The sequence below is a fragment of the Engraulis encrasicolus genome, chromosome 2 (genome assembly GCF_034702125.1).
Source record: "Engraulis encrasicolus isolate BLACKSEA-1 chromosome 2, IST_EnEncr_1.0, whole genome shotgun sequence".
NCBI lineage: Eukaryota > Metazoa > Chordata > Actinopteri > Clupeiformes > Engraulidae > Engraulis > Engraulis encrasicolus.
The window spans coordinates 5,663,128-5,679,039 of NC_085858.1; the positions used below are offsets into that span (position 1 = coordinate 5,663,128).

The following is a 15,912-nucleotide window of genomic DNA, read 5'->3' on the forward strand; positions in this document are numbered from 1 at the left end:
GGAGAGAGGACAAGAGACCCATCTCGACAACTTTCCGCCTCTGAACTTTTATCAAATATTATTCCTCATAGGATAAAAGTCTGCCTTGAATGTAAATAATATGTATAGTATCATAGTATTATTAGCAGTTGGGATAAATAATAAAGGTCAGTTGTAGCTGGAGGTGCTTGAAAGTTGGGGGGGAAGGAAGTAAACAAAAAAAAACAAAGCAAGCATGCCATTGCATCACGCATCACGCATCACACACACCATGCGCACACGCGCGCACACGCACACACACACACACAAATATCCGCAAAGTCAACCTGCTTGAACACACCATTGTCCACTCTTACACAGCTCGATGAGTTTGTACAGTGTATATAGGCTAAGAACCGATCCTCTGAGAGGATGAAAAAGGGGGGAGGAAAGAATCTTCCACAAGTATCAAATGAAGGCTCCGTCAATTGGGGGAAATGAATATTATATATAGATATATTTCTTTTTTTAAAACATCCTATTTCACCCTGTACCTATTCTAAAGGAGAACACATACAAACAGAATCGTCACATAACTCATTTCCCTCCCACAAAAAAAAAGAAAAAACCCAACAAAAACAAAATAATTATTTAAACCCCCGATTGCCCATCAGTGCGACAGTGCAAAGACTGTGGCCTTTAGAGGGAGCGCTGGGCAGTAGGATAGGATGTAGAGCTATTGATGTAGCGTAGTGTGACCATTGGGAGCATGTCCAGTTCCTTTACATCCCCGGTATGAAGAAAGCAGACCATCTCATGTTCTCTTCCTCTTGCTGGCGACTTGACAGGTAGTTACATGGCCTCCATGGCCCAGGCCTTCAGATCTGCCATGTCGTCGTCATCCTCCTCTTCTTTTTTCTTGGCTGGGAGAAGAAACACAGACATTTATTGAAGCCGTTCAAGAATTTGTTAAAATATTTAGTTTCTTTGCTTGACCACAATGATGCCTCAGGATTCTATCCAGACAAGCTATGGGATCTTTCCAATATTCCATCTCCCATCCTTCCTTTCGCTTGTGGCCTTGTGATGTCACACGACAATCAAGACAGACGTTTAATTCAATATCTCGCAAAAGCACAATTACGATGTCATTTTCTCATTTGCAATCTGGATGGGGAAAAGTCCTCCAAAAGTTGCTGTGGGTAGGCTGACAGCGGGGAAACGTTATTGTTTTCTCCACGGAGACGGCGAGTCAGCAAAGCACAAGGCCACAAGCACAGGTTGAGGACGGGAGATAGGATAATGGAATGAACCCTTTGACTTGCAGATCTTCAAACAGAATCTTATAGCTGAAAATGGCTACAAGTCCTAATTGGACTAACAATAATGGTATTGTCAGTGTTGTTCAGGGGCCTATACTGTACTAAGCTGGTTCAGGAAAAAAAAACAGTTTAAGTTAAGAGGTAAATCATCTAATAGAAGAGCTTGGAGTCCTCATTTCCTCTGTTTTTTGGACCAAACACAGGGCAAGAGTCAGGGGCTCTGTAGTAGCCTGGGCCCTGGTCTGTAACGGGCATGGTTGCCATGAATTCTAAATTTAAAAACGAACACCATGGAAAGGGAATGACGCTATTTTCCACACCAAGAAGAAGTGATAATAAGATAAATCAAGATTGCATCAATACAAAAAAACTAATAAAAGAATTACTTATTAATTTATATGGGAGGGGGGTCAAGCACTTTGACGATGTATATGTACATAGGCTACTACTATTACTACTTGAAACTGTGCAGTGTTGTTGCTCAACACACAATTTTGTTGCCTTCAATGACAATGACAAACTCTTGTTTCTTGAATCTCTTGAATAACACAAAGAAACATTTGTTTTTGCTCAAAAGTATCTGAAGTAATAGACTTCATGAAGTCCTTGTGTGCTGGTTGGTGATGAGGATTTAAAAATGTGTGTATGATAGTTTGGGCAGGTCTTGCACAGCACCGTGGACTTACGACTGGATAAGGCCACGCTACTTTCTGGGCTGGGAAGACTTGTGCCAATAGTTTTAATTTTGACTCACTAGTATCCGAGTAGCAACATTTCTGACATCTCAAATCCAACATGCTGATCTGACCATACCGATTAAAATGAGGATAGCTTCTTTGGGAACCAGGCAGGGACATGATAATTTCTGCACTCAAAATCATTAAATAATACGGAAAGGAAATATTAAACACGTAAATGATTTAGCTTGGACGATCTCGGGTGGGGGCACTGTGATTCTTCTTATAATTTGACCAGACATCTCTAATTACCGGCAACAGTCTCCAATTAACATTGTCCGTCTGTATTAATCAGAAATATCTGGTTCATATCAGGAAAGTCTGACTAGATCAGATTCTCCATTGGGCCAATGCGATGAAAACATCAAACCTGCTATGATCACCAGGATAAAGTGATCAAACCTGATATGATCACCAGGGGGGAAACAAACACCTCCTGCCTAAGACCCTGTCCACATTGAGCTGGATAATCAAAATGGTCCAAATTAATGTGGACAACGCCGAAGTATTGAACAGACAAAAAATATATCAACATCTCACCTGGTTTGGATGGGAGAGAGGTGGAAGGCACACTTGGTAATGGGACGTCTTCTGTCCCACCAATATCCAAAAGGTTTTTGTCTAGTTCCTCCTGCTCCAATTCCTCAAGTTCAGCATTCAGCTCATCCTACATAAGTGAGAAGATTGGATCAATTGCAAAAATGTTAAGACTCATATTAAGGTTATTTACCCAACAAAATATAATTAGGTACACCAGGACCACTAGTATTCAGTGAACTTTGCAGTATGTCAGTACTTCTAGGTAGTTCTTCAATCTTTACCATGAAGTTCACATTAAATGACAGTGAGGACACCTACCTCATCAAAGTCCTCGCCGAAGCCAACAGGTCTAGAGATGGCGTCTGATATCTCCTGTGCAATCTCCTGTTGTTCTGTGATGTCTTGCATCAAGTCGTCCACCTTATCGATGTCCCTGTATGCCAAGGTGTCAATAAGCGTTTATCAACACTAAATTAGGAACCATTACTTGGGTGAATATAAGAACAGAATCCAATCAATTAAATAAGAGGGGCTTACATGTTTTCGTGGGCGGCCTTCATGGCCTTCGCTGCGAAGCCCATATTCTTGAGCACCTCGGTGTTTGTGTTGGCATTCTCCAAAGCCTCCCTCTGGAACTCGATAGTGGACAAGGTTCCATCGATCTGCTCCAGCTGTTTCTCGTAGCGTTTCTTCCTCTTCAGTGCCTGAATGGCAGCTGTATGACGTGTTGACAGGTTACACACATGATACCATAAACCCTCCCTGACGATATACAAAAGGTTACGGAAGTGCTAGACAACAAGTTGATTGGTAACTTGGCGACAAATACGGGACACCACACCCCATTCATTTCTTACGTCAAGTAGTCACAAATGTCATGTGAGGGGGAATGCAACAGTACCGCAAACAAGCAACGTCACTTTCTCCTACACCTTGTGTTTAAAATGTCACTGTGTGTAGAACTACAGGTCGTTTTGACAACTAGAACTACTGCTTGAGCTACCGCATCAATTCAGCTATTGACAGCACAGCTGAGCTGAATGTCAACCCCATACCTACGCTTCATGGTCGGAGTCCCGTAGATGTTATGCTAACAAATATTAGCTTATGATTCAACCTAATCAGCGACAACTCTTAGTGATTGATTTGATTAAGGAACTTCGTAAATATACAACAGACACAGATTCAACAGATTATACAAAGAAAGCTTGCTTTATCAATTCGATAACAAAACACTATCGAGCTACACAGCCACCCAAAATTGGTTAGCTTGTTAGCTATCTAGCTAGCTTGTTACCTGCCATGAAGTTTCACAAAGCACTGCGATCAAACTAGCAAACATCAAACAGACACTACTGTATATTCAAAACAGAGAACTGGACTACATTATTTCAATGTTTCTCTATCCTTTACGACAACATACATTGTATTTCTCACCTCGTTTGTTTTTCGTGCCGTGCTTCTTAGCAGTCGCAAGTTCCTGTTCAATCTTTTTCTCTAGGAAATCCTGTTTTTTAGCTAACATCTCCTCTGTTTCGCGAAGTCGCTGGATGGCCTCTTGTGGACTCGGCCCTTTTCCTCCTTTATTCCCCCCACCAAACAACTTGCCAAACACAGACATGTTGAATTAAATTGTCAAAATCCGATTCTTTCCTCTAAACAGCTAGCTAAACGCCACCGAGCACGACTAGCTACGTCTTCGCTTGCCTTGTTGATGTTCTATTTCCGCGTTTAGGCCCGGTGATGACGTAATTTTCCACTGCGGCGCTTTATCGCCACCAGCAGGAGGAAAATGTAAAACTTGTTTTTTGGACGCCTGTCAATGGACAGAATGTGCCAGGGGCTTACCTACCCTACTCACCTAACTGTAGGCCTATTTGAACTTTGTTCTCGACCTGCACACGCTAGTGATAGGGAAAACTGATATGATATGATGATGATATGAGTTGAGTATATGATATGAGTATATGAGTTGAAAAACTGATGTGATTTGTTTGAGATTTATTCCTATTTGCAAAAATGTTTGTATCTCCACTATTATTATTATTATTATTATTATCATTATTATTATTATTATTATTATTATTATTATTATTATTATTAATAATAAATATTTGTTCTTTATTATTATATTTGTTCTTTATATTATTATAAATATATAGCCTATCATACTACTGGTCATTCTCCATTCCATGAGTATGTGTAATGAGAAATTATTTAATAACCAACTTAAATGTTGAATTGATTATTTATTTAGAAAATAGTGATTTATTACTTATAAGCAGGGCTCTAAATTAACACCCACCAATCTGCCAAATGCGGGTTAAATTTCATTTTGGCCAGTTAAAAAAACATCCACTAGCCAAATTGGCCGGTTGCGCTCGACTGAAGTAAATTGTGTTATTGTAAGTAACAAACTATGAAAAGTGCAGATAAAAGGTTTCTGCTTGACAGTGACAAAATGATCATAGAAATATTACACACACACACACACACACACACACACACACACACACACACACACACACACACACACACACACACACACACACACACAGTTTAGTATTTACATTTAACTTTTTTTTCTCTTTTAACTACAGAAGGCCTGGATTTTGATAGGTCTGGTAGGTCTGTCATCCATTTCTAATTCAATCAGTCAAGAGAGACTAGATATGGCCATTGTACATGCATGATGGGGTCAGAAGGTCACACATTGATGGAGCAGGAAGTTAGAGAGTGCACTTTAAAAGGAAATAATCCAATAATTATCAAATTACCATACTGTATGTAAGCAAATACATTCTTCCTGTAGGGGACTTCTGTTACCACAGCTTTACTGCATTTGAGTTGTAAAATATTAGGTATCAGCTGTCTTCATGAATATCCATTCTTAACTGAGTTAATTATAACCTGATATCCACTGACTGAACTGTTCCATGGTTAGATCTGGATTGTTTTTATTTTGAGGGCTATTGTCTATTGGTAACACCATTCAGCCCTCCATGACTTTGAAGGAATACAATTAGTTTTCTTCTTCGGTCTGCCTAGGTTGGAAGTAGCCAGGCCGTGCTCTCCTTGTGACGCAACACCTTCAGCGCTGCAACTAGCCAGGTCAAAAAAACTCCTCCCACTTTGTCGGGAAGCAAACAACCATTAGCAAACCAAGGGAGGCTTGTCAATTATACGGTTTGGGAAATGTTAGTTATGCTCTTGGTCAGACCAAGTCTCGAAGAGATTTGAAAGTCGATGATAATCAGGCTAGGTTGGAAGTAACATTCTCTGTAATTGAACTATCAATAAATATTTGATCACTATAATTTATATAGCACATTATCATACTCTACATACAACTGTAGTTCAATGTGTAAAAGACTGAAAAAAAAGAAAGAGAATTGTGAACTATGATATAGAGATGGTCTGACTGTCTGAACCCATGACTTTGTCCTTGTCCATTTGGTGCCCTAGGCGAGTTTGAGGTTTTTCCATAGAGCGTTTTCTAGTCCGGCACCCCCTACTGGAGTGGCACCATTAGCAGTTTCCCATAGTACCTATCTTGAAGACCGACTCTGTGGGCCTGAGGTACAAACTTACCTACTGAGGGATAGTCCATTAATGGTGCCGAAATAAATTTCGAGGTGACTTTCATATCTGCCCATGACCACAGATGTCTATATTGGGATAAAATGTTGCAGCTCAATGACTAAATATCATCCGTTGGCATATCTTTATTTAGTTGTATGTTATGCATAAAAGTGCTGTGCCATGCATCAACATAATGAATGCATCAGTAGTTTGTATTATTGCATGAATAATAGTAATAATTATTAATAATTTATTATCGTCCTGACATAATTCTACAGGACTCTATTAACTTATGGCATTGAAATCTGTAATGTTGCAAACGTGAATAAGTTCTCAGACAATGAACACCCTATATTCATTTTAGTGTATAATTAATTTAAAGTTGAAGTTAACACATGCGGTGCCAGAAATTTATAGAAATGAGTGGGCTCTCTGAAAAGACCAATTTGCCAATAATGTTGCATTTTATATTTAGGAAAGCAGTTAATACAATGTACAATGATGTGCGATTTCAAGTATGGAAGGTGTTCAAGTATGTTTGTCATATGTGGATAACCTCCCTTTTATGGCCATAATGGGAGGTGTAATTGGCATGTAAATATGTGTAGCAATGGCTTATGTGTTACTGCTTGTAGATATCCTTCCAATTTGTTCAAGCACACTATTCATAGCACCAAGAAAACAACAATTAAAAATTGACTTCACTGTTCCTTGTTTTTTTACTTTATTTTCCAATTTACATTAATTAAACCGTAACAAAACAAAATCAAAACCCTCCCCAAACAGAAAAAAAAGAAAAACAAAAATAAAAAAATGATCATGATCATAATAATATTAATAACAAAAAATATACACACCCTCACACTTAGAGACACACCCTGGCTCTTGGAGAGTGGGAGGCTGTACTGGGAGCTGTGTGTGGGAGGGGATGGACAGGCGGGTGTCAATCTTGGCATGTGTCAGAGGAGGCCCCTCGTTCCTCTGATCATTCCAGACTGTTCCTTTTACTCCCAGCGCAGGGTGTGTGTGTGCAGTGTGAGGCAAGTAGGGAAGAGGGGGATTCTGGGACCTCTAAAAAAAAAGGGTGGTCATTTGTTTTGTTTTGAAAAAGTCATAGCACCGTATGAAAGAGTGGGGTGGGTTGGGGTGGGTGGGAAGTGGGAAGGGGGCTCGTGTCAACTAGGCTCATGCAATGTTCAGCCTCACCTCAGGCTGACATTCATACTTTTTTGTTTTGTCAGCGCGAGGTAGCTTCAAAAACAGAATAACCCACAAAATAAAACAAAAAAATCAAAATAAAAAATGAGGGTAATAAAACTAAAAGTAAACAGACATATTTTCCAAATTTATTAAGCAATTCTTTGGTTGTGTGTTGAAAGGATAAAAACAGAGTTCCTAACAAGGGCTGTCAAGGGGAAATTAAAAATATCAATCACACTCCTAACCCAAAACCTCCCAAATTAAAAACTGTACTTAAACGGCACTTCCCAAAAAGTGTTGGCGTGCACACAGACACATGCATACACACACTCACATAAACATGGAAATATATAAATCAGTATCTGGATGAAACACAGACTTTTACAACAATAGAACCAAGGTTTTATAATACACAGTAAATGTTTTTTTCCTAGTTGGTAGATTTTAGGAACACCTGAACTTTTTACATCATTCTAGAAAGACAGGGAGGGGCTGTAGAGAACTGGGTGGATCCTGTTGTTCTTTAGTGGGAGGGGCCTTTGTGGTATCCAATCAAACGCACCCAGTTCTGTGGGCCCCTTCCCGCACTGTGTTGGGGTATAAGGGTTGACATCCAGCCATGTTTCGTTGCTTCTTTCCCTTTCTCATGTTCGTCTGTTGTTTCCATCTCTCCCTGACGGCCATCGGGAACGCGTGATCTTTGAGAAACATGATTGATGTCAGAGGGGGCGGGTCTGCCGGGGATTTTTCTGGTGCCGCTCAGTGGAACTACAAACCCATACTTCTGGTGTCACTCAGTGCCGATATCCTAGGCGCACAAACTTGGAGAGCACAACTTTATGTTTGGAGGAAAAAGTATCAAATCAATTTTAATGTCTTTTCCTGTCTTCCATTGTCTTCATTTAGAAAGTGTGTATTGCTTCTTTAATGGACTTCTTTTCATATCGTTTGTGTTTCTTTTGCTCTTGTTATTCCACTTTACAAGAAGCAGACGGCTCCAATGTCCACTCCAAACTCCTGGTCAGCACCTCCAATGTCCATGGGAGCAATGTCCACAACGGGCAGCCTAGACGTCTTCTGAGTCTTGTACTCGATCACTGTCTTGCCCCACTGGCCTGTGTGTTTCTGTGGAAAATAAGAGTAATGGAGTGTTAGGGAATGGTTTGAGCACATGGTTTGGCAATATTGTTCCTAGTTTTAGTGTCTGCGCAAGAGAGGAAGAGAATTTGGCATTGTGTGCTGTATGGTAGTGTGCGTGTGTGTATTTGTGAGTGTGCATTGTAGATGTACCTTGCAACCATCCTCCACGACACTGTATGTGAAGCGGCTGTTGCCCTCGGCTCTGATCTCGATGTCGTTGGAGCCCTGCAGCAGCACAGCCTTCTTCAGGTTGCCTGCCGCCTGGTCCATGTAGGCGATGCTGTTCTTGCAGTGGTAGGTGATGTTCTGGGTGGCTTCCGTGGACAGCAGCCTCAAGAAGGTCAGCTGGATGTTGGCGGTGTTGCCGGGCAGGTTGTCATCAGCATAGCTGAACTGTGGACGCGAGAGAACAAAAACACAAACCAGTCAAGTTGGGGTTTGGTCATAGCTGCTTTGTTTTTAGGCCAGGACATGAATGCCATATAACAAGAAGTAAACCTGAAAAAAAAACCCTCTCTCTTCTTTTTATATAAGGTATATCTACGAATGTTAACAATAAGGTTCTCTTGGGTTCTCTACGTTTTTTTAAAATCTCACAGCTTGTCCATCTGAGGAGGCTTATTTATCACAAGTAGGATGGAAAAAGGGACAACTAAGTGCTTGTCACTATGAATGTTTCACCGGTGATTTCAGGCATGCCCTGTAAGAGATGGCCAAAGTTGTTGACCTCAACTCATGGAAATTAAAGGAAGCCACTTACGTGGAATCCACCATTCATGGTCTCGCCGAACCAGACGTGCTTGTTCGTCTTGCTCTTGCTGCTCCACCAGTTCTTGCGTGGGATGCTGGGGGTGTTGGGGTAGACACAGGTCTCACCAGTCTCCATGTTGCAGAAGACCTTGATGGCATCGGCCGTGCTGCCCAAGTTGGGGTCCACAAAGTAGTCGCCTGTCAAAGAGAAGCAAGAGATAACTAAATCAGCACCCAGGACCCTTCTCTTTATGAATGTAACTCAAACAGTTTCACATTGTCTTGCACAGCTGGAGCAAGAAGATTATAGGAACATGTCAGGCAATATAGAGTACAATGAAATCTGGGATGAGAAGTACAACATACACTCCCTGAACTTAGCAATGTTTAGTCACAGCAAAAAAAGCACTTTGTCTTCATCAGCATCGCCTTCCTAGGTCAAGTCATACAGTATGTGCCATGCTAGTGTCTAAGTGTATGTCTGAGTGTGACTGCCTGTGTGCATGTCACTCACCGCTCTTCCATTCGGGGTGGCAGAGCTTGAGGTCTCTGCAGGAGCGTGCGGGGTTCTTGCGGGTACCGTCGGGGCTGCGCATGTCCTCCAGCTGGTTGGTGATGGACTTGAGCGTGGAGTCCACCTCCAGGTCGTGTTGCCTGACGGAGCTGGATGGGTCGTCAGCGCGCATGTACCTCAGGGGGTCGGGTCCCTTCTCACCCTGGCCCAGGCCAGCGAAGGCGGACATGTCGATGCCAGGGCCTGGGGGACCAGGAGGTCCAGGAGGTCCAGCGTTACCGGGAGGACCCTGTAGGGATAAAGAGAGGAGGGAGGAAGGAGGAGAGAGGAAGAGGCAGAGAGTGAGAGTGGAAAGAGGTAAAGTAGCGGTTAAGCCATGTGAGCTTCTTTGTATGCTCTCTGTGTGGCAATACTTCATGGTCAATACCTCAATACCTCAATATTCTATGGCTATATTGGTGAGGTGAGGTAAGGGATCTGGTTCAATTTCAACTGGGTTATAGGCTGATGTGCACCCAACAAATGGTCCTCCTGAGACCAATTCAAGGGTTTGTTAACTATGTTACCAGGTCTGATGTTGACCAGAGGAGTAGCCTAGTGCTTGGCAGAAGACAATAAGGAGAGTGGCGGAGAGGTCCACAGGGATAGGCAACTCACAGCAGGGCCAGTCTCGCCAGAGCGTCCACGAGGTCCGGCGGGTCCGATGGGTCCAGGCTGTCCATTATTTCCATCCTTTCCAGAAATTCCAACTGCTCCAGCAGGTCCCTGCATGGAGAAGAGAGCTTAAGATTAGACATTAGACACACCAAATACTGTGATACTGAACTGTGTACAAGTTTTTTGTATATTTTTGTACAAGTAAATGGATAGCTGGATTCACATTTATACGAACACAATATCTATCTACGTTTTACTATGTATATGTGTCCAAATGACCATGTCTTTCTGTGTACAAATTTCTGTGACATTCACAAATGTCTCTCTATGTCCAAATGTCAATGTCTTTATGCGTCCGAATAGCCATGTCTCTCTATGTCCGAATGTTCATGTCTCGAAGTGTCCAAATGCCCATGTCTCTATGTGGTCTGAATGTCCATGTTTCTTTGTGTCCAAATGTCCACGTCCATGTCAAACGACAGCTCACCTTAGCTCCGGCAGGTCCAGCAGGTCCGGCAGCACCAGCATCTCCAGCGGGACCCTACAGAAGGAGGGGAGGGGAGGGGAGGGGAGGGGGTTCAGCATTTTCTCATTGATTGTACTTGTTTTTGCCCAGGCTGAATTGATTTTTGTCCACTATTGTTAGTTGCTTTGGATAAAAGCTTCCAAGAATGTCCTGTAATTACATTTATCTGGCAGGTTGTGTTGCATATGAGATCAAAGTGTGGCAGGCACCAAAGTATTTGTTGGTATGAGATATATAGAAAGATATATATAAAGTTGGGTGCTTCATGGTTCGTATGTCTTGTCTTGAACATGAAATGGCAGATTATGCCATGTAATGTATGTGTGTATCGCCATGTTTTACTTCCATGCATGTAGCAATTTAGTGATGTGTTTGAGAGGAGGATGCTGAGTGTGTGTTTGTGTGTGTCACTCACGGGAGGTCCAGGCAGACCCTGCAGACCGGTGAATCCTCTGTGTCCCTTCTGTCCCCTCTCTCCGGCCTCGCCAGACTCTCCCTTGTCACCGCGGGGTCCTTGGGGTCCCTGCACATGACATCACATCACAGGTCACATCATGTCTGAGTAACACTGATCAATCAACACTTTTTGGAGTTTCATTTACAAAAAAGATTTGTATTCAGAATTCACATGAATGAGAATTAATTGGAGAATGTTTTTTGTTATAATTCAATCAGTGTCTTAACAATTGTTTCATATTTTATTTATAATAATATAGTTTGGGATTATTGTAATCAACCTGCCGCTATGTTCTTTTGAATGAATCAAGACCGGAATATCATTTGTGATTGAAGCAATCACATCAGTTTGATGATGTTTTCATTGTGTATGCTCCCATTGGGTCTATGATAAAAGGAAGAAAGGAGTCGCACACTGGAGCTGGATGCAAAATCAAAAAATGTATTAAACAAAGCCGAAAAATGTAAATAAAACCGACAGACAGGGGACAAACGTTTCGGGTCTAGCCCTTCATCAGTGTTCCCATTGGGTCTATATAAGGATTACAGGTCTCCTACTCAGCGAGGAGAGGAGGAGCAATCTTTTGCTTTAGATTCAAGATTCAAGAGTTTTATTGTCATTGTCAAAAAAAGGGCACCGAAATTGTGTTTGGAGTACAACCGTACTACAGGCCGCTGCGTCTCTGCATGCCACCATCTTCACTAATCTACAGTATTTATAGATTTGAATGTCTTTTCACTGACGTGCTTCATTATCTTTTGATGGGTAATTTGATGGGCAATAATGGGTCTCCTTTAGCCTAGCAAGTTAAACCCCTATTTGCGGCCACTAGGGGTGTCTAGATTTCTAGGCTAGGTGTCCTTCTCAGACAGATGTGGGGCCTAAAGTGTCCAGGTACTCACAGCCATGCCTCTTGCTCCAGCAGCTCCGGGGGGTCCAGCGGGTCCTTGGGCACCCTATGGTGAAACAGAGAAGAGAGAGGAAAGGAGGATCAGATGGAGAGACAAAGAGAGAGACGACAAGAGCTAGTGTGTGTGTGTGTGTGTGTGTGTGTGTGTGTGTGTGTGTGTGTGTGTGTGTGTGTGTGTGTGTGTGTGTGTGTGTGTGTGTGTGTGTGTGTGTGTGTGTGTGTGTGTGTGTGTGTGTGTGTGTGTAATAGCGGCTGCAGAACAATATTGTTGAACCCATAATTGTGGAATGTTGAATATCAAACCATCCCTAACACAACGTTGATGCATTGCCACTGTCATGCTGCCAGTGTACCTCTGACTGCATGATACGACATTGAAGTCCCGTTATGACAATGTTATTATTTAGTGGATGTACTGCAGAAATGCATGAAGTTATGGCAGTAATACTCACAGACTCTCCTCTGTCTCCCTGTTTGCCCAGGGGTCCGACGGCTCCAGGAGCGCCAGTGGCGCCGGGGGCTCCAGGGGCACCAATAGGTCCAGTGTTACCACGCTCTCCCTGCACAGGGACACAAGGGCACATTACAGCCACTGAAACACCGCCCCCTTTGCCCACACCATTCCACCAGTGGGATGCTGTAATAGCCACTGAAACAACTTTACTACCATAGTAGTACACCATTCTGACAGTGCACTGTGCCTTTAGTGGTAACACATTATGTCTTGGTCATTGAAATTCTTGTAACAAGTAATTTATAACAGGGGCCATTTCTTACTGAGCTAAGGTTGAACTGATGGCTCACTCTCAGGGTCCGATTTAACATTGCATAACCTACACCATGACACCACACACATAGCAGGCACTGAAACGCCACAGATGACACTTCAGGTTCAGCTCATGGCTCAAAAGCCAAAGCTACAGGGCACGGCTTTATGAGTCAACATGGCATTGTGAATTGGATTTCAACTTGGAAATGCTGATGATGGCCTAGATTCAAAAGTCTAGTTCTTGGTTCAGGTTTGTACCTGAATACAGTTTCACATTCTGCCTCCATGTGCAATTGGAGTTGCATGGATGTTTGGAGACGCCACCTCTACTTCCCTGAACTTCAGCTTGTGGAATGAAAAACTGCAAAAGAAGTCATTGTGAGGATCCTTTGAAGTTTGGGCTTTCTCACAATGACCGCCTTTGACTCCTTATTAATAATACATGCCAGGCAATGCTGCATTTATTTTCAACCTGGACTGTATTAGACCATATCTTTGATATGCTAATTGACGGAATAACTGAATGCCATTTTAGTAATTTCCATGTATTCAACAGGATTATGTAAACCTGAAGTCTCAACAAGACTGAACAGGAGATGTGTGACCTGAGCAGATTTGTATTGTTTATAATGTGTGATGTGAATGTGTAATAGTAAGGGCTTTTTTTTAACACATGTGAGAAAGGCCTTCATGGATATGAGGAAACTGGTCACATATGTAATGGCAGGATGTCTACTGGGAAGAGGGATCTACTTAGCATCTAACATGCAAAGTACAAACACTTGCTCAGGGCTGATGTGTTATGTGGTACAGTACATGTAAGTGCTTTGAGTGTCTTTAGTCATACGATGTGTTGTGATAGTTTGATGAACCCTTCTGTGTGCCATATGAGCCATTTTGAGTAGCTAGGAGCAACAGAACCAGGTCATGACTGATGATGGCTGTACTCTGTGGACCCTATTACTTCACTTATTATACTTTTATTATGTATTAAATTCTAGGTTAGGGCAGCCACTCTTGACAAGTAAGATCTGTAATTTGTTGACCTACTTCTCAACAGCCAAATAAGACTGAAATCCTATTCAAATTAAATTCAAATCTTTATTCATGTTCTCACATCTTTCCTCAGATTCCACTTATATACTGCTGTGCTACCGAACTCAAATGTCCACATAGTTATTGTATGCTAGTGGAGTCCTTTCACATCTTTTTTGCATGTGTGGAGGACATTAGTGTTCTTCTGTTGTAGTTTCTGACTACTGATTCTGATTTTTGAGACATCTGAACCCTCATGGACATCTTACCTTCACTCCAGCAGATCCATCTCTACCAGGAGGTCCATCAGCACCAGGGTTACCCTACAGGATGGGGATTTGTGTGTGAGAGAGACAGGGGAAGGGAGCAACACAGACAGAAAGAAACAAGAGAGACGAAGGAGAGAAAGACAAAGACACTCATTACAAAAACGAAGCACAGGTATGGTGAAAGCTAACAGCAAACAATATTCCCAGTATGCCTATTCTGCAAAATGGAAGCGTTTTTGCAGACAGTGTTGGCGTTTGTACCTCTCTTCCGGTCTCTCCAGCGGGTCCACTCAATCCAGGGGGTCCAACGGGTCCAGGGGGTCCACGGTCACCAGCACCACCAGGAGATCCCTGTTTGCCTGGCTCACCCTGTGGCACATCACGATTGGACAACCAATTCACCAATTGCCAACAGTTATCTGGTTAGCAATAAGCCACCAGTCAATTAGCCATCAACCAATTACCTAGTTATTATTCATCAAGTTAGCAGTATTAATTAGTATCAATCAATTAGCAGTGAACTGGTTATCAATTACCTAGTCATGTGTGTGCAAGAAAGCTTGCAAATCGGATAGACAAGACTTACTACTATGTGATTTTTTTTTATATCAACACTTGGCACAAGTATCTTTGATACAATGACACCAATGATTTTGAATTGTTCTGAGAAGATGTACAATCTTTTACCAAGACGTCCTAATCTGTTAATATAATAAGTGTACAGCCAATGGAATGGCTACCAACTGAGACACTTCAGCATCCTGGAGTGGGTTAATTGCCAGTGAACCTGACGAAGCGCAATGCGAAACGCGTTGTTCACCTAAATAAAAACAGCAAAAACTAAGTCCACCAGTGTGCGGTGATCCTTCTTTTTTACTATGGATTACTGATAACTGCACTTCACCAGCACCTGGAACCTGGCTGTGCATAGGAGTTCCAGATCCTTGGTTAATTGCCAGTTTTGCAAACTTCTGGTACTCACAGAAGGTCCGGGAAGTCCGGGGAAGCCTCTCTCACCACGCTGTCCAGGCAGACCAACGATACCACGAGAACCAGCAAGACCAGCTGGGCCAGGAGGACCATCAACACCCTGAGGAACAACAAGAACCCAGCTCATGAGTACGCTAACAACTAGTGTGGATACTACCTGACCTGTAAGTACTGATACTAACTACTGATCCTTATCCAAGATCAGGATGTTAGCATTACTAATCAGCAAATACAGTATCGGAGTAATACGCAATTCACACTCGATTGCATTGGTTGGTGACGTACCCAGTCAGGCCACATTTGTTTGAATACAGAAAAAGGGTGAAACTTACAGAGGGACCATCCTCTCCAGGCTCTCCCTTCTCTCCGGGGGCACCGGCGGGTCCACGCAGTCCAGCGTCTCCTGCTCTTCCTGGGGGACCGGCGTCACCGCGCACTCCCTTAGGACCGTCCTTGCCAGCACCTCCAGGGGGACCAGAGGGACCAGGGTTTCCCTATTAGAGGACAATGCAAAACACAATGAGGAAATGAACACATGAGGCACAGCCCATGTGAA

General features: G+C 42.6%; 2 protein-coding genes across 2 annotated transcripts in view; both read right to left on the bottom strand.

Moving 5' to 3' along the window:
- Nucleotides 1-246: 246 nt before the first annotated feature.
- On the bottom strand, nucleotides 247-4,284 carry LOC134466488 (charged multivesicular body protein 4b). The gene is made up of 5 exons (XM_063220388.1): nucleotides 3,995-4,284; nucleotides 3,095-3,272; nucleotides 2,876-2,990; nucleotides 2,558-2,684; nucleotides 247-881 (listed from the first exon to the last, which is right to left on the bottom strand). Exons 1-5 carry the CDS (start codon nucleotides 4,176-4,178, stop codon nucleotides 811-813), a joined length of 675 nt encoding a protein of 224 aa, XP_063076458.1. The 5' UTR covers nucleotides 4,179-4,284; the 3' UTR covers nucleotides 247-810.
- Nucleotides 4,285-6,853: 2,569 nt separating this feature from the next.
- col2a1a (collagen, type II, alpha 1a) overlaps nucleotides 6,854-15,912 on the bottom strand; it is a 41,168-nt gene continuing 32,109 nt past the window's right edge. Inside the window, exons 41-53 of the mRNA XM_063220407.1 lie at nucleotides 15,689-15,850; nucleotides 15,349-15,456; nucleotides 14,628-14,735; nucleotides 14,367-14,420; nucleotides 12,746-12,853; nucleotides 12,286-12,339; nucleotides 11,342-11,449; nucleotides 10,888-10,941; nucleotides 10,401-10,508; nucleotides 9,744-10,032; nucleotides 9,240-9,427; nucleotides 8,630-8,872; nucleotides 6,854-8,464 (exon numbers count right to left, since the gene is read on the bottom strand). Of these exons, the coding sequence (XP_063076477.1) occupies nucleotides 8,318-8,464; nucleotides 8,630-8,872; nucleotides 9,240-9,427; nucleotides 9,744-10,032; nucleotides 10,401-10,508; nucleotides 10,888-10,941; nucleotides 11,342-11,449; nucleotides 12,286-12,339; nucleotides 12,746-12,853; nucleotides 14,367-14,420; nucleotides 14,628-14,735; nucleotides 15,349-15,456; nucleotides 15,689-15,850 (1,731 nt within the window). The 3' untranslated portion in view covers nucleotides 6,854-8,317. The remainder of the gene's footprint in view (nucleotides 8,465-8,629; nucleotides 8,873-9,239; nucleotides 9,428-9,743; nucleotides 10,033-10,400; nucleotides 10,509-10,887; nucleotides 10,942-11,341; nucleotides 11,450-12,285; nucleotides 12,340-12,745; nucleotides 12,854-14,366; nucleotides 14,421-14,627; nucleotides 14,736-15,348; nucleotides 15,457-15,688; nucleotides 15,851-15,912) is intronic.

Coding starts and splice junctions, on each gene's coding strand:
- LOC134466488 (XM_063220388.1), bottom strand. CDS start 4,178: ATGTCTGTGTTTGGCAAGTTGTTTGGTGGGGGGAATAAAGGAGGAAAA. Junction 2,685..2,875: donor TCGGCGAGGACTTTGATGAG/GTAGGTGTCCTC, acceptor TCACTTATGTAG/GATGAGCTGAATGCTGAACT. Junction 882..2,557: donor CTCTCTCCCATCCAAACCAG/GTGAGATGTTGA, acceptor TTCTTCTCCCAG/CCAAGAAAAAAGAAGAGGAG.